General features: G+C 36.5%; 1 protein-coding gene across 1 annotated transcript in view; it reads left to right on the top strand.

Annotated features, from left to right (window-relative positions):
• BPTF (bromodomain PHD finger transcription factor) overlaps positions 1-22,329 on the top strand; it is a 194,740-nt gene that overhangs the window by 106,654 nt on the left and 65,757 nt on the right. Inside the window, 4 exon segments of the mRNA XM_044003306.1 lie at positions 7,206-7,335; positions 8,440-8,575; positions 11,762-12,025; positions 12,593-14,981. Coding sequence (XP_043859241.1) covers positions 7,206-7,335; positions 8,440-8,575; positions 11,762-12,025; positions 12,593-14,981 — 2,919 coding nt within the window.

Consider the following 22,329-nt stretch of genomic DNA (forward strand, 5'->3'; position numbering starts at 1 on the left):
AAAATGTTTCAATTCGCAAATTTATTCTTTTTATGTTACTTAAATCATCCTAGTTGTGTAAGACCAATAAATTATTGGCAAATTTGCATTCCCTCCCCCAAAAGAAATTGTTTGTTAATCTAAATATACTTAGAAGTAGCAGCCCCAGAACATTTTGCATTCTTTAAATGTTTAAATTATGGCATGAAATATTCAGATATATTTATATATTTTTCATGTGTACAGGATTTTAAATATGTTGGGTGAATGTTATAATTGGATATATTATGTGAACCAAATTTATTTTTAAAAATTCAAAGACTAAAAATAATGCAAAAATATATGCAAAATTTGGTTGCTAAATTAGCATGCTTAACTTTCTCATTGGAAAGACTGGTAGGGAAGGGGAGATGCAATATTACATTAAACAAGCCTTGTGTCTTATGAAAGAGGAATGACACTTTATTTTTCTTGGTACCAAAGGACAGGAATAAAAGTAATGGGTAGAAGTTGGTGAGAAGCAGGTTTAAACTTGATGTGAGGAAAAACTTATTAAAAATTAGAATTTTCATGGCGCAGTGGATAAAGCACTGGCCCTGGAATCAGGAGGACCTGAGTTCAAATCTGGCCTAAGACTCTTGACACTTACTAGCTGTGTGACCCTGGGCAAGTCACTTAATCCCCATTGCCCTGCCAAAAAAAAAAAAACCAACAAACAAACAAAACCTAATTAAATGTGGTTGCCCCATGCTGAATTATTAAAAGAAGAAGAAGAAAAGAAAAAGAAATTAGAATTTTCCAAAAGTGGAATGCCTCAGGAGATATCCTGTCACTGGAGCCCTTCACTTACTGGATCACAACTTATTTAGACATTCTATAGAAGGTAATCTTGCTCAGATACAGATTAAATCAGATTACCTTTGGGGGCAGCTAGATAGCACAGTGGATAAAGCACTGGCCCTGGATTCAGGAGGACCTGAGTTCAAATCCAGCCTCAGACATTTGACACTTAGGAGCTGTGTGACCCTGGGCAAGTCACTTAAGCCTCATTGCCCTGCCACCCCCCCCCCAAATCAGATCACCTTTGACATACATTCTAATTGAGACCTGTGATATAATACACAATATATATTTTTAGGGTTTTTTCCCCCCACAAAATTCCTACATAGGGACATCCTATTTTCTGTTTTGAAAAAGCAATGGCTGTGGCTGCCAGAAACTCCCCTAAATGTAAATGGCCTTTGGTATTGGAAAAGAAGACAGAGGTTTATGTTAAAGGGCTAATGGCCAGTTTGCCTCTGTATGGGGTCAGAGAAATAAAGAGTTAGACAGTGTTTTCTGTTTTCTTGTGCTTTCCTCTTCCATCTTATTTTTTTGGACTAAGGTATAGACCCTACCCTAGCTTCTTTTAGAATGAGAGTATTGAGGAAAACAGTACAACTTATGAATAAATATGATTTATTTTTGAGAGGTGGCTGCATGTTCGCTTGGATAGGGAATAGACATTGGGGTAAGGATGATTTGAGTTCAAGTTTGACATGCCAGCTCTGTGACCCTGCCTAAGCAAGTCACTTATTCTCTCAGTGTCCCAGGAACTTTATAAGACTACAGATTTATGGAATAGTTACCTGATGTACGTGTAGGGCTGGGGGAGTCTGAGCAAAAAAATTTATTCTTCTAAAAAGGTTATCCCTTGTTCCTACTATTTTTCTCCGTTGTATATATTTCTAGATTTCCTGCCCAGATTACTTACTCTATCCCCAACTTTTTGTTTCATTTGCTTTATTGAAGCTCTACTTGTAGAGATGATTTGTATGCCTAATCTATTTTATCTCATGAAATCATGGATCTAGATCTTTAGGGTCTCTCTAATCTAACCTCTTCATTTTACAAATAATGAAACTCTGAGGTTCGTAGAAGTTAAGTAAGTGACTTACTTAGGTAGAAAATGACAGAGCCAGAATCCAAACTCAGTTCCTGTGACTCCAAGTTTAGCATTTTTTCCACTCCAGTAATCTAATCCATTAAGCAGTTATTAAAAGCCTGCTCTGTGCTGTTTTGAGGATACGAAGAGAAGATGAAAAAGAACTCCTTTCCTTAAGGAATTTAGATTCTTTTGGAGGATCTTAGGAAACTTCTACAGACTTGTGGGGAAATAACCAGGCTTATCATGTTTATTATTTTCAGAGATACTTATCTGTAGTCTGAGAACTGAAACTGAGATTCAATTTGTGTCATCTAGACTCACCTGAACCTTAGTTTTTGTTAAAAACCTTTCCACTTAATCTGTAGTTCTGGTAACCTTATTTATCAGTTAATAATATCTTTCATTCAGAGATACTGCTCTAGGCCCTAGAGAAGATTAAAGTTTAGTTAAAATATGGTCCCTGTCATGGGTATTATGGATTGATATGCGTCACATGCCACTTTAACATTGCTCCCCCTTCAGTTCTTCCCCTCTTCGCTCCTACCCCCCAGTTCTTTTTTTCATCAGAGGAGAGGAAAGGTCTCTACCAGCTGAGATCAAACAAACTTCCTCAGTGGTATGTGTCTATGGACTTTAAAGGATGGAAAAGAATTTACCAGTCAGTGAAGGTTATTGTAAGCATAGCTTAATAAACAAGGCAGAGGGGCAGCTAGGTGGCACAGTGGATAAAGCACCGGCCCTGGAGTCAGGAGTACCTGAGTTACCGAAAAGAAAAAATAAACAAGGCAGAAAATTCTAGAGTGTATGGGACTATATTGAATTGTTTAATAGAGAATTGAGTCTTGTACATAGAAATTATAGTTGAATCTTTTGAGAGGGATGAAATTAGTGAAAGAAAGGACATAAAGTTGGAGAAAAGTAGCCAAAGATAGATCTCTGAAGAGCCAGTCTGGCTTGAGAAAAGTAAATGGAAGAGTAGGGTAATATATTGAGAAGATCACTGAACTTGTATTCACAAATTAATTATGAATGTCAGTTCTCCTCATTCATTAGCCTTAGGCACCTCTCATACTCTTAGCCTCAACCTCCTCAACTGTAAACTGGAGATGAAGGATGTTATCTTTCTCAAGGAGACATGAAAAAAGCACTTTGTAAGCATTTAAAGAGCTTTCAAGTATTACTAGTTATTAACTACAAAGTTGTTGTTATTGTTATTAGACCAGAAAAGTAAAGTGGTGCTAGCTTTTGGAGGGCCTTTAATGTGAGACTAAGAAACACAAGGTTTAGTGCCTGTTGAGTACAAAACTTTTTCATTGAGGAATATTGAGCAGAGGAGTAACATGACCAAATACGCGTAGTCCTGTGAAGAATTAAGGGAGAAAGTGAAGAGGAAGTAAAAAAGGGAAGACCTACTAGGCTACTTGCAGTAGTCTAGGAAATTTGTAACTAGAATAATGAGACTAGAAATTAAAAGAATGGGATGGGGCAGCTAGGTGGCGCAGTGGATAGAGCACTGGCCCTGGAGTCAGGAGTACCTGAGTTCAAAGCCGGCCTCAGACACTTAATACTTACTAGCTGTGTGACCCTGGGCAAGTCACTTAACCCCAATTGCCTCACTAAAAAAAAAAAAAGAATGGGATGGATTTGAGAGAATCAGAGCTAGACTCTTTAGGATTTAATTATTGGTTGGATATGAGATAGGAATCAAAACTAATACTAAATTTTCAAACATGGACTGGGCAAATGGAGATTCCATTGTGTAACGATTGGAATGACGCCACCTGCTGGAGACTTACTGTAGGAAAGCTCCGCCTTGAGGAGAAGGCATCTGAGGGCAAGCCATGCGCCTTTTCTTTGACGTCAGGAAGTGATGTTTGCTTGTGGAAGGAAAAGGGGGCGAAGCTGGTTCTCTTGCTCTCTTTTACCAGGACTCTCGTGGAGAGTGGAGCAGAACTATAGCTCCCCGATAGATAGATGAATCTAAGCCTCTCTCTCTCTTCACCAAATTCTTATTCTCCTTAATAAATGCTTAAAAGTCGAAACTCTTGCTAAAGCTTATAATTTATTGGTGACCACTCATTAGATATTTTAGACAGACCAGCTAGAATTTTAGCCCTTACAATTGGTAGAAGAGTGAAATCAGAAGAAGGAGAATATTTAAGGGAGAAGTTAAGCAGAGATTTGGACACACTGATCCATTTAGATGGTGATTTCCTATAGCCAGTTGGAAATGCAGGTTTGGAACTTAGAAGAAAGGTATTTGTTGTAAGGGAAATCTTCTGTTTTGGGAGTTGGAGGGTGAGGGTGAAGAGAAAAAGCCATGAGTTAGTGGGTAATGATAGAAATTAAAATATAGAAGAAAACAAAAGGTTTAAAAGAGAACACACATACAGGGCAATTTTATTACCATTATCTTAAATTTAATTTTGTTATTGTTCAGTTGTGTCCCAATCTTTATGACCCCATTTGGGGTTTACTTTGCGATGCTCAAGTGGTTTGCCATTTCCTTCTCAAGCTAATTTGACCAATGAGGAAACTGAGGTAAACAGGGTCTGAGGCATCATTTCAGTGCAGGTCTTCCTGACTCTTAGCCCAGCACTCTGTCCACTGTGCCACCTAGCTACCTACCCCATTAGTATTTAATATATACCTTTGAAAGCAAACTATATAACAGAATTTTATCATTTCATATATGATTATTTTGTTTGTATATCAAAGTGTCTGTGTTTGGTTGATGGTTCATAATAAAGAAAATTATTTTAAAGATAAGAAAGATAAGGACTAGAGATTTATATTAGGGAATCTTTAGATGTAGGTAGTTATAGTTGAAGCTTTGGGAGTTGTTAGAAACACTGCTAACAGCTTGAATAAGTGTTATATAGCTCAAGTGTTGCTAGCAGCTCAAAGAATCCAAACAGGCAGCAGAGTATAGTTGAAGGTTTCTTTATTTCATCTTCACAAAGATGGGCACTCTTCTGAATGTGCGGGAGAGTACACTGAAGTGAGATTCTTTACAGCTAGTTAACCCACCCAGGGGCCCCTCCAGACCAATCACATTATAGTATTTTGCAATCCCTCTATTTACATTACAGTTCCTATTTACATACAGAATGACAGTAACAACCAATCAGCTTGTACCGAGTGGAACAATCATAGTGCTAGAAACCAGTCAGATGGTACCATTTGACCAGTTATACAAAATACGATACCAGGTCATAACCTATTCTGGGCAAAAGTGTCTGCTCCTCCTTAGAACAATGCTGTGTTAACATGCATAATTTTTCAAGAAACGAAACTTAAGTTGGGGGTTGAATTCCGGGATCACATGGGAATCATCTCAGGCGCCTCAAGGTGAATTTCCAGCTTAGTTTGGTTCCTATAAAGCACAGGCCCAGTTCCAAGCCCTGCTTAGGCTCAAGTCCCAGAGGCCCTGGCTTCTCAGGGCTTTGTATGCTGGGCGGCCCCCTACTGGGAGGTCACAGAATTTGAAACTAAACTCACTCTCTGTCTCCAGAACTCTGAGAAGAGTCTAAATAGGGTCTTTTCTCTCAGTGTGAATGAGATTACTAAGGGAAAAGAGTATGGTAACAAAAGGAGATTCAAGACAAAACCATGGGGAACACCTGTCATAAGGAGTTTGGAAGAAGACAATGAACATTAAAGGAATAGCTACAGAAATAGTTTGGCATATCCAGATAAAGGATGTAATCAGTGATGTCAAATACTGCAGAAGTATCATAGGAATAAAGTCTGGAAAAGGTTGATGGGCTTGGTAAATGCATTATTGATAGCCTTTGTGATTATGTGATAGGGATGGAAACCAGATTCTGAGAAGTCAGTGAAATGGTGATCAATGAGGAAATGGGTTCTTTAGACTTTTAAAAGGAATGGATTAATGAGAAGATAAAATAAAAGGGTCAAAGAAAGTTTTTAGAATGGGGAGAACCTGGGAGCAGCTAGGTGATGCAGTGGATAAAGCACTGGCCCTGGATTCAGGAGTACCTGAGTTCAAATCCGGCCTCAGACACTTGACACTTACTAGCTGTGTGACCTTGGGCAAGTCACTTAACCCCCATTGGCCCACAAAAAACAAAACAAAAACAACCAAAAAAAAAAAGAAGAAATGGTTTTTAAAAAAAAAGAATGGGGGGAACCTGAGTATGTTTGTAGATAGTAAAGAGTTAAAGAAAGTCTCTGATTTCTGCAATAGTGTCTTGGGAAGGGATGGGATCAAGAGCACAGGCAGAAGAATTAGCATTAGTGAGGAATTAGGGATGGCTCTTCCTCAGAGACCGGAAAAGAGAGAATAAGTAGTAATATGATATACTTTGCTCACTATGAAGTGGTATGTGAAGGATTGGATGTGTGTATATATGTAAGCATCAACTAGGTGCTATCTCCTCTCCACTCAGTATCATCCTGCCCAGAACATGGAATTCAGAGATCATGACAGTCTAGAAAAGTATAAAGAGTGATTTGGAGTTGGAAGAGGCCTAGGTTCAAATATTACCACCAGCACTTTCTGGCTGTATGTCCCTGAACAAGTAATTTAACCACTTGGCCTTGATTTCCTCATCTCTAAATGGGTATAATAATGCTTGTGCCTATCTATAATTTCTGATCTACAAAAACATTTTAATCAAACGTTTCTAACACTTCAAGAATCTCTAACTTAATCGACACCAATGCTTCCTTCTCTGAAACACTGGAATTCTGCTATATCTTAATAGATTGTCTTTGAGAACTTCCGTGGCCCAAAAGTTCTTCATCCTAAGGCTAAGTTGGTAATGAGCCTCTCCTTTGTTAGGTCGTCCTATGACAATGGCCAGTCTTTAGACAAGAATCTAAGTTGTTGCCAGAATCATACCCAAAATGTTTCTGGATTGCTGGAACTTGGCATAATATAGTCTGATGACATTGCCTTCAAGAACCATGAGCCACCTCTATAGCATAATGAGGCACCATAGTATTTTAGTGGAGGTTAATAGCATTAATCCAGAAATAATGTTATTTGTTTTGTTTTGTTTTTTGGTGGGTCAGTGAGGGTTGAGTGACTTGCCCAGAGTCACACAGCTAGTAAGTGTCAAGTGTCTGAGGCCGGATTTGAACTCAGGTCCTCCTGAATCAAAGGCCAGTGCTTTATCCACTGTGCCACCTAGCTTCTCCCTAGAAATAATGTTATTTGTAATGGGATAATATATTCCTGATGAATTACTAATTTAAAATATTTTATTATTCAAATACACAAACTGCCAAAGTCTTTGAAAAGGTATTTTGTAAATAATATACTGCTTTTTAGATTACATAGAATGACATCCATCGAAAGAGAAGAAAAAGAGAAAGTGAAAAAAAAAGAAAGAAAACAGGAGGAGGAAGAAACAATGCAACAAGCCACATGGGTGAAATATACATTTCCAATCAAGCATCAGGTAATCTTCACTAAAATCTTTTAACAATCAGTCAACAAACATTTATTAAATGCCTACTGTGTGTAAGGCCCTAAATTAAGCACCAGAGATACAAAGGGGAAAAAAAACCAGACCCTCCCCCTCAGGAACCTTTCTTTATATCTAGGGGAACAACATGTACACATTCGAATATATACAAAGTAAATAAATACAAGGTAGATTAGGGGTTAGAGGAAGCACTAACAATGAGAGGGATCAGGAATGAACAGCCCTGTGTAAGAGTTGTCACTTGAGCTGAACTTTCAAAGAAACTAGGGAGGCCGAGGTAAAAAGAAAGTGTGAACACAGTTCATCAGACTGGAGAAAAAGAGAGAATAAAGGATAGTATCCAAGGTTTTGATATGTCAAGTAGGGGAGAAGAGCTCATGATGAAATGGCCTCCATTTTTTGGTCACATGTGGGATCCTTTATTGAAAGGATTGGGGGTGGGGGAGGAAGGGGGAAAAAAGGATGGGAAAAATGCTTAAGGAAAAGAGATTTGAAACAGCCTTTGTGGAATATGATAGAGAATCAATTTAATTATTAAATGATGAAATCAATAATATCTTAAAGTATTTTTAGTTGTTTCAGAGCCTTCTGTTTTATAATTTGAGTGTTTAGGAAGTTTTTAATGTAGTCTTTTGATTAGTTGACAAAAATAACTGTTTAGTCATTTTTAATTATCTTTTAAATAGCTATATTTGATCATTTAAAATTCTTTTTTTATTTAAACTATGTTATTAGTTAATTCTCTGATTTAGTTGTTGGGGTAACTATAAATGTAGTATTTCATATGTGGAAAGAAATAGTTATTTATTTACATATGACAAATACAGAATCAGATTACTTTCTATTTATTCTCCTTGTATCTACACTTATTTTTCTATTATTGAGAAGGAGCCAGTCATTTCTTTTTCATCTTTCTATGGCTTCTAAGTGATATTCTTCCTTTCAGATTCCCAGTGAAAGAGCCAGTTAGATGAAAATGTCTGACTGAATATGATCTTATTTAGAAAAAAATCATGCAAACGCCTTATAAAATATGTCATTTGTGTTGCTTGATCAAAATAATTCTATTTTTAACAGGTTTGGAAACAAAAAGGAGAGGAATATAGAGTAACGGGCTACGGTGGTTGGAGTTGGATTAGTAAAACACATGTTCATAGGTTTGTCCCTAAATTGCCCGGAAATACTAATGTGAATTACAGAAAAATATTAGACAGTAAGTAACTCAGATTATTCTTCCTATGCTTTTAATTTCTTATTTATCGAAACCATATTAGCCACGTCTTAGGTAAAAATGTTTTTTGTTTATTTTCTAAATAGAACATGTATTAAATTATTCATTTTAGGGGGCAGCTAGTGGTGCAGTGGATAGAGCACTGGCCCCGGAGTCAGGGGTACCTGAGTTCAAATCCGGCCTCAGACACCTAACACTTACTAGCTGTGTGACCCGGGGCAAGTCACTTAACCCCAATTGTCTCACTAAAAAAAACAAAACAAAACAAAAAAATTATTCATTTTATTTTGTTCATATGGTGTAAAAAATTACTAAATGTGATGAAGGAGAGTAGTAAAGCTTCATAGATAAGTAGGTGTCCTAAAGACCAAGTCAGCTAAACAGAATTTTTCTGGGTTCATAAGTACCAATGACACTTCATTTATTCTTATGCTACTTCTCTGAACAGTGAAGAATCAGCAAGTGGCCAAATAAGACTTAAGAGCAGCCACAAAGACACAGGTTGATTTATTTACTTGACTCATAGCATAGCCCCTCAGAAACTGTAACCCCATTTATTTCTCGCAAGCTTCTTAGTTTCTGGACAGAACACAAGCTACTTAGTTTGTGGACCTGTAACATTTTAGGGAAGAATGCTAGAAATGTGCAAGAAGTGACAGCTGACAGTGAAGTAGAAGAGACAGGAGCCAGCATTCCTATACACTTCATGAGTTCTGTATGGTATAATACCTGCATGGTATAATAATAAATGTTTATTATAATGTCACATTTCTAACAAGAAAAAATTAAATGATATTTATGTAAAAGGTGTGTGTATATAGAACATTTTAGGAAAATTTCTATCAAAGTAGCTAATTATGAAGTTCTAGAATATCGAGGAGTAAGTTGTATAATAGCTGATGATAATAGCTAGTATTTGAGGATTAAGCATTAAACATTGAATCTAAAACTAGTGCTTTAAGGTTTACAAAATGCTTTATATAATTTATTTGATTCTCACAATAACCCTGAAATAGGTACTATTATTGTTCCCATTTTACAGATGAAGAAATTGAGGCTGTGAGCTTTTTTTTGGTTTTGTTTTGTTTTGTTTTTTAAGTAGTTTGCTCAGGGTCACACAGTTAAGTGGCTGAACAAAATTTGAATTCAGGTCTTCCTGTCTAACATCTAGCATTCTGACACCTAATCGACATGTCCCTGTTCTTTTCACAGAGATCCTCATTAAATGAAATGTTACTATATTTAATGACAACCTAGTAAGCAGTGTGATTTTATTATTTGATTTCATAATATCTGTATATGTATGTTATAAATATATATATAAAATATGATATTTTATAATGTGGTTTTTATAATAAACCATTAGCTATATCATGTAATTAGCTAACATTTATGTATAAAGAATATTTTACAAGGCGTTCAGCTTTTTTAGGCTTGTATTAGCAGGTGGGATGGTATCAGCTCAGTATTGTGTTCTCTAGCTACTAAATTGGCCCCAAGAGAGAATGTCTTGGTGAAACTGTGGAGACAATTTGATTTTGTGTACTACAATGCTGGAAACATTATGATCTGTTTGTCTTTTAATAGTGCTATAATTTACTTCATGACACAGAGTCTTGTAAATAGTGAGTGTGCAATATTTGTTAATTATAATCCATTACAGTCTAAAGGATAATCCAGATTCTTATTATTTTATAGGAATTTCTTATATGAGCTGTTCCAGAAAATCAGTCACCACATAGAAATATTCTCTTTTGTCATGAAGAGATATATTATTTTGAATGTCTTTGTCTTAGTGACATTTTACTTATTATAATAAACTGGTTATCTAAGGTTGTCAAGCCTATCTCTTTTCTTTCCCCTTCACTTCCCATAACCTAATTCCCAGTAGTGGAGTAGCTCTATCTAGTTGAATTTTGGCATTCTTTCCACTCATGCTTTGTGCCAGCATCACTTCTCCTGGGTGGCAGCAGTGGATGAAGCAATAATGTGGAAGTCATTCAAAGGGACAAGCTAGACTGAGCTGCTATAGTGATGGCAATGGTGGAATACCCTTTTTCTATGATATGTAAATAAACTTCCATTGTGGTAGATAGTTACTATATGATATAACACTAATAGATTTAGTAAGGATAATATAGTACTTAATATTTATAAAGGAGCTTATTTGTATGTTTGGGAAGTTATCTGTTATAGCCAAAGCAAATGTACCCATTTTTAAGCATGCAGAACACAAGAAAAAAAGGGATATGCTTTCATTTTTAAGCTTTAGGAAAGGACTTTTTTTTTTTAAGTGTATATATACTGATTGAATAAACATTTTTTGATTATCTAAGTCATCATCAATACAAAAATGGCTAACAGTAGAACAAAATGGTTTCCTTTTTTCATAATTTAAGATTCTTTTAGTGGGACTAGGCTACTTTTTTAAATGAAATCTTTCAAGTGAGGAGTATGTCACTTTACTATGAATTATTGGTTCAGGTCAGTTGTATTTGCCTCGTATTTATTGGTTTAACTGGGCCTACACAGTAGTACTATAAATCACCTAAAGAACACCTAAAGACAGGGACTAACAAGCCTCTGTCTCTATTTTCTTCCCATTCCCTTCTCTTATATCCAGTGCCCTCCACCCTGCCCCCCCTCCAAAACAACCCAACTATGCTATTTTTTGAACAGAACATAGCATTCTTGTACTACAAAATATAAGATAGGTTACCTCATCCACAGTATGTTTGTGTTTAAAAATAGAAGGTTAAAAGCTAGAGAATATTTGTAGTTAAAAAGTTTTAGTCCCTAGGTTAAATACAGAAAATTTCTTGTCCTCAATAAAATCATACCAAGTACTCAGTCACTACTGTTCTGCTTGTGCTAAAGACCAAGCCTGTGTTAGAGATTTGGGGAGGAGGGGGCACTGTAAAACCATGTACTTTATTTGGTATAAAATTTTAAAATTAAAGATAGATAAATTCATTTTGTCTATGAGTATTTAATACTAAGATTATAGTGTCTTTTAATGTGTTACTGAATACTGAGGCCCTCCTATATATGTGGTTTTGATTCACAATGAAAAAGAAATATGTCATTATACCAGATATACAAAAATAAATGTGTATAATTATTAAAATACTGGTAGTATCTCATCATTTAATATTTGGTTCTTTCTAGCCAAAATTTTTGACACTGGTGAAAATGAGTGTGAACTAGATAAAAGAAAAAGTTTAACACGCAGTCCAACAAAAGTAAAATTGGAGACCAACCCTCAGAAAAGCAAAGCAGGTGATTCAGAAATGCTACAAGAAATAGACCAAATTGAAATGGAAACTACAAAAATTTCTGAGAAGAAAGACCAAACAAAGGAGGAAAGTACAATTAAAGAAAAACCTGAAGTCGATATGTCATCTTCAGATGTCATTGCTGCAAAAGGAAAAGGTATAACAATGATTATTTGTATTTTTAATGCAGATTTTTGAGTATGTGTACATATGCATATGCATACAAAAATATATTTCAAGGATCTATTATATATGGAGAGAATATTGTTTTTCTTAAAGTATATGTGAGCTTGAAGATAATTTAAAATAAAAGAATCTTTTTTTTAACCAGCTCCTAACACAGTACATTATAGATTCTTAAAAAATGCTTGTAGGTTGCTTTATAATCCTTTTGTGAAAATATTTCTGTGGGTGCAAAAAAATTCAGTAGAATTTTAAAACTATGAAATTCTGACTTAATTTATATAATATATAATATATAAATGGATTAGCAAGTTGTTGAAGAATTTGGTTTTCCGAATTCTACATTGTATTCACATGCCAGTTACTTGAAGTATTTATTTTGAAAATGTATAGTTTTATTTTTTATTTTGCCTATTTCATACTATAATGAAAATAAAGAAAATTAGACAATATAAAATGTAAAACTGTATCCATAAATATCATTATTATTTATCCATTTTAATACTGAAACTGTATTGATATGAATATTTTTGGTTTACAGATGAGAAAGAAATGCTTAATTCTGAAAGCAATAAGCTTATCAAGGAAGAGCCTATGGAGATAGATGAAGTAAAAACAGATTCATCCACAAGATCTGAGGAAAATTCTTTTAAAGCAGATGTAATTAATGTCAGTGAGGGTTTTCACCTAAGGACTAGTTACAAAAAGAAAGTAAAATCATCCAAATTAGATGGACTACTTGAAAGAAGAGTTAAGCAGTTTACATTGGAAGAAAAACAGCGCCTGGAAAAAATGAAGTTGGAAGGAAAGACTTCCATGGGTCCCCTGAAAAGCATGGCTGAATCACGTGTATTAATGAAAGCAAAAGAAGGGGGTCAAGCCAACTTGGTTGATCAGGAGAAAATGCACGGTTCAAATAGTAACAACAGAACAGAAGATCTGATTCAAGAATGTTCACAAAATAATGAAAACTCTACTATTAGGATCAGTGGTTCTGATGGAACTTATACAAGTAAACATTCCACAAAAGGTCAGGTACTAGAAAAAGTCTCCATTCAGAGTACAGAACCAAACTTCCAGAAACAAAATTCTGTCCTCAATGATGCATCTGAATCTGCAGTTGCTGATAAATGTCAAGAACAAGACAGGCTTAAAACAAAAGAACATGATACCCTCAATGTGGATGACCAACTGGTTAGTCAAGATGAAAAAAGCATGTTGGCCACTAAAAAGGAAAATAATTTCCTACCAGTAAATACCACTGTTTCTCTTCCTGAAAGTGTTTCAGAACCAGTGGTTCATGAAAATACCTGTGACACAGATGTTCCCGCTACCTCTGAAGCAAAAGCTTCAGGAGAAAAATGTGGAAAACAGACATGTGATTCTGAAAATAATCGCACTTTGGAAAAGACCTCTGAATCTGTGTTCACTCAGGACAGTAAGGAGCATGATACGTCTGCTCAGAACAGCCGTAAAAGTAATTTGAAATGCTCCATAGGGAATCAGGAACAAGTTCCTGAGGGTCTGAAGTCAGTTTCAGACATGTCTACTGAAAAGCAAACTCTTGAACACCTGCCCAGAGAAAAAGCCAGTGATGATGTATTACACTGTAAAATAATGGAAGCTAATGGTGAAAAACCAAGTCAAGAACAGAAATTAGAGAGCTCAGTGAATAAGTGTCATCATCAAATAAATCTAAAGAACATAATAGACAAAAAGAATAGTGAAAATGGAGATACAGAGAAAAAGGGAGAGAAAGAAATAGCAACTACATTTCAGCTTAATGGGAAAGATAATGAATTTAAGGTATTTTCCAAAGATGAATACGTGAAAGAGATCTCTGATAATAAGGTAGGAACCGGTAATGTTGAACCAAAGGTTAATAGTATTAAAACAATTCCTGAACATGAGATCAAACCATTAATTGTTAAAGAAGCTCCTATAAAGCCATTCATGAATGGAGATGTCATCATGGAAGATTTCAATGAAAAAAGTAACTTGAACACAAAATCATGTTTGCTTAGTTCTTCAGATACTGATGGTAAATGCCAAGGCAACATGGAGAATCTAACATCAGTGAAAGGGCCCAAGAATATGCAACATTTGGTTGAAAAACACCGTTCTATTGAAAAAGCTGCTTCTGTTGATAGTCCTTCCATAGCATCTTCACCATCATGTAAAGAGAGCAGCTCAATTAATCAAGTAGAAAATATGGAGGTTGAAACCTCAGAAGTTAAAAAAGTACCCCCATCACCTACTACATCTGGCGAAGAGTCTAACCTAAGTAGTGACTCCAATGATCAGAATGGACTGCCTGCTAACAAAATGGAAAATGGTAATGGAAACGCTACAAGAAAAACAGTAATCACAGAAGTCACCACAACAACATCAACTGTGGCCACCGAATCAAAAACTGTGTTTAAAGTTGCAGAGGTATTGGCCTCCCAAGGTGATAGGCAGTCAGTAGTCTCCTCTACTGAAAACTGTGCAATGTCCACCGTAACCACCACCACTACTACTGTGACAAAACTGAGCACACCTACCCCTGGCAGTAATGTGGATGTCATCTCTGTGAAGGAACACAGTAAAACTGTTGTTACAACAACAGTCACTGATTCGCTGACCACTCCAGGCGGCACATTAGTAACATCAATGACTGTGAGCAAAGAGTATTCTACAAAAGACAAAGTAAAACTAATGAAATTTTCCAGACCTAAGAAGGCTCGTTCTGGTACAGCTCTGCCATCCTATAGGAAGTTTGTTACCAAGAGCAGCAAAAAGAGCATATTTGTTTTGCCTAATGATGACTTGAAAAAGTTGGCCAGAAAAGGGGGCATCCGAGAGGTACCTTGTTTTAATTACAATGCAAAACCTGCTGTGGATATATGGCCGTATCCATCTCCAAGACCTACTTTTGGTATCACATGGAGGTATGTGCTCTAAAAAGCATTTGGAGACATGGGTAATTGTGGGATTTTAAAAATGCATTTGAATAAATGAGTTACTAAATTAGACTTACAGAAGTACAGAACTACATTTTAATTGATGAACCTAGAAATATTAATGCAATATAATCTAAAAGAATGCAAACCCAGAAAGCTAGCATTCACAAACAGAAAAAGGTTGCTGAATGAAGGGTCGGGATATTTGAAACTCTGGAGATTAATCTCAGCTTCACTTTAGGAGGGCAAAAGAGAAATGTCAAGCTAAGTTGCTTCCATAGTTTAATCTCCCAGGTTGCTGCCATTTGTTTTGTATAGTGATGAAATTATTCTTACAGAATCAAATTATTATCCATTTCTGAAAGTTGATACTTTTTTCCATTAAGTAATGGATAAAAAGAATAAAAGTAAATTAAAATGCTTTTGAATCATTAAAAGGAAATCAGTATGCTGAAATAATAACATCCAAATCTTTTCTCAATAAACACTCATTCAGGTTCTCCAACATTTATTTCAAAAACAACTCTTAAGATTTTTCTTGCCTGTTTAGATTCCTTTGGGGTTTATTTCCAGAAGTATTTCTTGTTTAGAAATTTCTTACTCTAGACGTTGTTTCTAAAGACAGATTATCACACATGATTTTAAAGTTTGTAAACTCATCAAATGTTAGAGCTGGAAGGGATCTTAAATTACCTCATTTAGCTCAGTACTTTCATTTTGAAGATGAGGAAACTAAGGCCAGCTTGGGTGATTTGCCTAAGGTCAGATGTTTAATAAGTGTCAGAGCTGGAACTATTTCTTTCTTCTAACTCCCAGTCCAGGGCTCTCTGTTACACCTTTCATCTGCTCTTCCCTCTCACTTGGCTGCTGTGCTTTTTTCCTTTGTCAAATGACATGAACTTGACCTCTTTTTCTTTCCCTTCTCCTTAAAACTCAGAAGGGTAGAGTCTAAATAATGAAAACTGATGTAGTTTTGATCGTTCAGTTAGACATGCTAGGGTACCAGGGTACATATTAAGGAAGCTTTTGTACATAACTCTGTGCTTCCATTAAATGATGCTTGAGCAAGTTATTAGGTAGGTCTCCCATCTATAAAAAATGTTTTTTCTCCTTCATAAGTTAAAGTATTAATTGTTTCCCTTCCCATTGGAACTTCTCTAGTTCTTGAAATGGAATACCATAAAATAGGTGCATATCAGAGCTCTATATAGTACAATTATAGTTTATTTCAGTTGTTAATATCATCTTTTCTTAATTGATAATACTTACTTGACCAAATTTTTTTATAGCTTGCCTTTTGATTTGGATTAAAATATCATCACTCCATTACACATTCAATAGAGACAGCTGAAAAGTACAATTTCTCTGCAGGGCCTGCAGTGAAGGATTTGCAGAATCCTGCAGGGAATCAAGGAAAGCTTCATTACAGTTCATGGATTTGCAGGATTACTCTGCACTTTTCAGCTGTCTTCATTGAGAACGATCTCAAAAATGTATCCTTGACTGTCCAGCAGGTAACCTCTTTCCCACTGGAAAAGTTACAAATGTACAAATATTTTAATTTTTTTTTTTTAATGACTACCTGGCAGTTGTTGAGGCAAAACATTGTTCTTACTAATCTCATAGATGAATATTTGGATCTGCTGGAATGCTGTTTCTCTTAGTTTCCCAAAATAAGTACTGTCAGTTGCCAAATTTTGAGAGCCTTATATTGTGTTAAATTATAAATTAGGGGGATAGTTGATATTCATTTATGTAATTTCTATTACCTTATTGTAAAGCCTTTTTCATCATTCTCCTTTCCAGGTGATTAGGAGACATTAGACCTTTACGTACATCTTAAATTAAGAACAGGTCATGCCAGACTAATTTTTTCCTTATTTGATAAGCTTGGTAAATCAGGGGTATCTATAGATGAAGTTTACTTAGATTTTAGAAAAGCATTCGATAAAGATTTTTTCTGGCTATTCTTAGGAATAAGGGATTTGGTTGAGGTGATAATCCAGTTAGATGGATTTAGTTGGATGTTCAGACTCAAACAGTAACCTTATGGATTGGTGTCATCTTGGCAGGAGGACTCCGGGGATGCACTGTGAGATTGGTGCTTGGCCTTGTACAGTTTAACATTTTCATCAAGTGACTTGGATAAGGGGGTAATCTTATGCTTTCACATATGTAAATGTCACAAAGTTGGGAGGGGCAACTAAAACATGACATAACAACATGAAGATTCAAAAAAATCTTAACTAGATAGCTATTGGGATGAAGCTAATAAGACGAAATCCATTAGGTATAAATTACAGTTGGATTCCAAAAATCAACTTCACAAATACAAGGTGATAGAGATAGATAGCAGTTTGTCTAAAAATTATCTCTACATTTCAGTGGTCTGAAAGTTCAGTTATCAGTCGATAGCCCCGAGACATGGTCAGCCAAGAAAGCGATTAGGGTATTGGACTTTACTAATAGAGACTTAACTTCCATGATTAAGGAAGACTATGTTCTATCCCAGTCGACTGCCTCTGGAATATTGTAGGATATAAATAAGCTGGAGACTTTTCAGAAAAGCATTTGGGATACTGAAAGGACTAACATCCATTTCATATGAAACTTGATGGAAAGAATGACAGTTATTTAACCTGGAGAAGAGAGGACTTACCAGTTTAGCATGATAGCTATATTTAAAGGCTTATATTGAGGGGGGGATTAGAATTGCTCTTTGGAACACCAGAAGGCAGAATTAGAAGCAATGGGTTACAAAGAAATTGCAAAAAAGGCAAATTTGGATTTGATGTCAAAAAGAACTTACTAGTGATTAAAGCTGTCCAAAAGCAGAATGGGCCACATTAAGAGGCAATGACTGGCGGGGGGGGGGGGGGGGGGCGAGGCAGCTAGGTGGCACAGTGGATAGAGCACCGGCCCTGGATTCAGGAGGACCTGAGTTCAAATCCAGCCTCAAACACTTGACACTTACTAGCTGTGTGATCTTGGGCAAGTCACTTAACCCTCATTGCCCCGCAAAAAAACAACCAAACAAAAAGAGGTAATGACCTTTCTTGGAGATCTTGCAGTAGAGGCTGTATGATAGTGTAATGATTGGAATGATGCCACCTACTGGAGACTTGCTGTGGGAAAGCTCTGCCATGAGGAAAATGCCTCAGAGGGCAAGGCCATGTGACTTTTCCTTGGCGTCAGGAAATGATGCTTGCTCATGGGTGCTGCCTATCAAGGCTACCAGCCAATCAACTTGAGGAACCTCCTATTTTCTGGGAGGAGACAGGAAGGAGGAAAGAGAGCCTGCTCGGAGAGCTCTGGCTTTTTTAGGTTCCTGACTTGATGGTGGTGGTGGCAGCAGAGGACTTCACAGGAAATTTGAGGAAAGATAGGAATGCCAGGCTGTTGGAATTCTGTTCTCAATCTTTTTCTTTCTATTTTTCAATAAACCCTTAAAAACCTAAACTCGTTTTATCAGTGATTTTAGTCAGTTTCCCCCAAAACTGGGGGAACAGATTAGAATCCACATCTAGAATCTTAAATTATACACAATAGGTTTTAGTAGAAGATTCCCTTGGAGTATGGAGTATATTGAGTGGCCATGAGGTCTTTCTACCCTAAGGTCTGTGATAAACGAAATCTTTGAAATACTACTTCATTGGCTGAAGTTAAAAGAAATGCCATTTCTCATTTATCTGTACTGAGGAGGTGAAGCTGAATCAAGTATAATCTACAAGTTAGAGTTGATTTTGGAATTCATTCTTATGTTCATATATGAAGATATGTATGTCTGAGGTTTGAGATCAAGAATTCACAACCTCTAGCATCTCTGCTGACACAAAGTGATTCTGATTTGGTATTTTCAGGATTGACCTATACACAAAGGTGGAGCAGATGAAACTTCAATACCATGCCAGCTTCCTATCAATGCCCTTTTCCTTAATTAGGCTCAATCCTTTTGCCTCTCTTTCCACTGTCCCTTTTTTGCTGTCACCAACTAATGCCCCCACTTACTAAAGTGCTAAGTGTTAAGGTTGCAGGTGTATTTTTATTTTGAATGAGCCTATTTAGACAGATAATATCTGAGGTTATAGGAAGTACATAGGACAAACAAAATCCCTTTTTCCTAATCATCAACAACCATTTTTACTAATCAGCTTTGATACCTTTAAATGGTAGCAGCTTCTTAATGGAGAAGAAAAGAAAGTGTGACTTATAGGTGGTTAGTTCACCCTTATCCCCACATAAAAGAGATATCCCAGCCATATCTTTGCTTGGGTAACAATGCAGCTAACAGCTCAAATAGTGTTGCGCAGTGTTAACAGCCCTAGTGTTGCAGCTCGAGTTGTTAGCAGCTTGAGTATTGGCATCTCTAGTGTTGCTAGCAGGTCCCCGCTCAAAGAATCCAAGCAGGCAGCAGTGGGGGGGGGGGGGGTGGGGAAGGTTTCTTTATTCATCTTCTATAAGATGGGCACTCTTCTGTATGTGCAGGAGAGTGCACTGAAGTGAACTTGCTCACTTCTATTGATACCCCTCAGGATCCCCTCCAACCAAGCACATTAAGGCATTTTACTATTCCTCATTTACATACTTCTCCCTATCAGCGGCATAACAATAACAACCAATCAGATTGAACCAAGTGGGCCCATCACAGTGGTAGAAACTAGTCAGGTGGGACCAGTCGACTAATCAGATTTTACAAACCATAATACCAGGCCATAATCTATTCTGGGCAAGAGTGTCGGCTCCTCCTCAGAACAATGCTGTGTTAATGTACATAACTCTTCAAGAAAGAAAACCTGACTTGGGGTTTGACCAATCAGATTGCTCCATTTATCGACCAATCAGATTGTGGCACTAGTCCCCAACCCTATGCTGGAGTAAGAATGTTCCCATTCCCTGCTAAACAGTGCTTGTGTAAACATAACCTTTCAAAACAAAGCTAAACCCAAGTTGGGACTTGAGCTCCGAGTTACATGGGGATCACCTTGGTCACCCTCAAGGCAAACTCCCAGCCCAGCCCAACTCCCACAAAACCCAGGCCCCTCTTCAGGCCCTACACGGGCCTAAGGCCCTGGAGCCTTGGCTCCTCAGAGCCTCCTGTGCTGAGTGGCCCCCTGCTGGGAGGTTTGGACCACAAAGCTGTAGGACCTGAAAACAGACTTATTCTCTGCTTTTAGGGCTCTGAGAAGAGTCCAAATATAGTCTTTTCTCTCAGTAAAGAGAATAAATGATGATATGCCATCTCTGAAAGACTATTAACTCTTCTTCTAGTCTAGTTCTTCTATAAAATAAAGGAGCTAGACTGGGCAGACTTGACTTAAATTAAACTGAAAAAGCTTGCAAGTCTTCCTATTTATTCCTTTCTCTGTGTGTTTGCACAGGCTATCTCCCATGCCTGAAATATGTTTCCTCATCTCAGTCAATCAACAAGAGTTTTAGTACAAACTGTCTGCCAGGCACTCTGCTAAGATCTCCACCTCTTAGAAACTCTGATGTTCTTCAAAACTCAGCTCAAAAATGCCATATCCTACACAAGGCTTTTCTAATTTCCACTTGTCCCTCAACATGCCTTGTATTTATCTTGCATATACTTATATAAATACTTGTTGTTTCCCTTAATAGAAAGTAAGATCCTTTAGGGCAGGGACTGTTTCATTTCTGTCTTGGTGTCCCCAGTAGCCAGAAGATAGTAGACTCTTAATAAATGTTGATTGGTTGCTTGGTTGGTTGATTCTATCATTGCCTAACTTTTCCTGTTCCCAACAAGCCAGGCTACTGCAGAGTTGCTCTCACTCTAACCTTCCCTGGTTTCCACTTTTTCTAGTGAGGGTGGAAATGATGTGGGGGTTTTTCCCTCCAATGTTTTCTTTGGTAAACTGTTTGTCAGCAGCTAACAAAGTAATCCAAGGTAATTAATCAACAATGGGCTTAAGGAGAAGGAGGTGAACAATAGTTGACACTATAATTTCAATTTTTAGAGCTTTTAAACTCTTCATGACATGAAGCTCATTGTAGTTATTTGTTTTTAAATAAATGTTTAAGGAACTGCTTTAATTCACATTCATATTAAAATTTCCTAAAATGTTTAGCAATTTTGCATGCAAATAATTACTTGAACAAGAATCACTTTTGTACCACCATTAGTAACCAGTTGAATATTTCTTTAAGGACTCCCAAGACACTAATGTTGTTCTGCATTATGGTTATCTGGTATCCAATAGTTGATAGGAATTAGAGGGCTACAGATTATGTCTATGGATCTTTTAAGTTCACTGAGTTCAGAAAATTTGTATAGGACAACCTTTTAATTTTTCTTTCTTTTTTTTTTTTTTTTGGTAACAAACATTTATTTTATTTTTTCCAGTTACATGTAAAGGTAGTTTTCAACATTCATTTTCATAAGATTTAGAGTTCCAAATTCTCCCTTTCCTCCCCCCTCCACAAGACCGCAACCAATCTGATATAGGTTATAAATGTACAATCCACAAGTACTCTTTTTTTTTTTTTAGTCTGTTCAATCAATATCACTTCTTTCTCTGGGAGTGGATAGTATGCTTCATGATTAGCCCTTTGGGATTGTCTTGGATCATTGCATTGCTGAGAGTAGTCAAGTAGGACAACTTTCTTCACTCAAAACTAATATTTCAGACAATTTTATTCTCCTCTCACTACCACTCTAGTTACCTTTGGTCTGATCTAAATTCATTTATTTCCTCTGGGTTTGCTTTTCTAAATTTTTCTGTCTTCCTGTTTTATAGTTTTTGTTGTGTTGGGGGCGTTTTTTGTAATCTATTTTAAATATGTAAAATCTTAATATAGAATAAAATTGTGTTGTGCCAACTGTACAACAGATTTATCAATTTATGTGGACCATAAGTCCCTTTGGCATTGGAAGTTAACCTTTTGAGTTTTTCTATGTAAAGGCATACTCAGGAACCCTTTTGCCTACTCCCAATCAGTATGATTCATCCAGTAACATTTATTGATCATCTAATTTATATGAGTCACCAGGATGGATTATCTTTTTAGATGACAGTCACAGCCCTTAAGGAACTTATTGTCATTATAATAGGAAAATATTTGACACAGATATAATGTGAAGTAGAATCTGAAAGTGTTTAACATTATACTAAGTATTAAAGTTCAAAGGAAAGAGAAGTCAATCCCCTGGTTTTCAGGGTTAAGTTTACTGCCCAAAATGTTTGAGAAACTAAATTATAATTACTTAAATAAAATGAGGAAGGGGGCAGCTAGGTGGCGCAGTGGATAAAGTATTGGCCCTGGATTCAGGAGGACCTGAATTCAAATTTGGCCTCAGACACTTGACACTTACTAGCTG

This window comes from Dromiciops gliroides, chromosome 4 (assembly GCF_019393635.1).
Source record: "Dromiciops gliroides isolate mDroGli1 chromosome 4, mDroGli1.pri, whole genome shotgun sequence".
NCBI classification, from domain to species: Eukaryota; Metazoa; Chordata; class Mammalia; order Microbiotheria; family Microbiotheriidae; genus Dromiciops; species Dromiciops gliroides.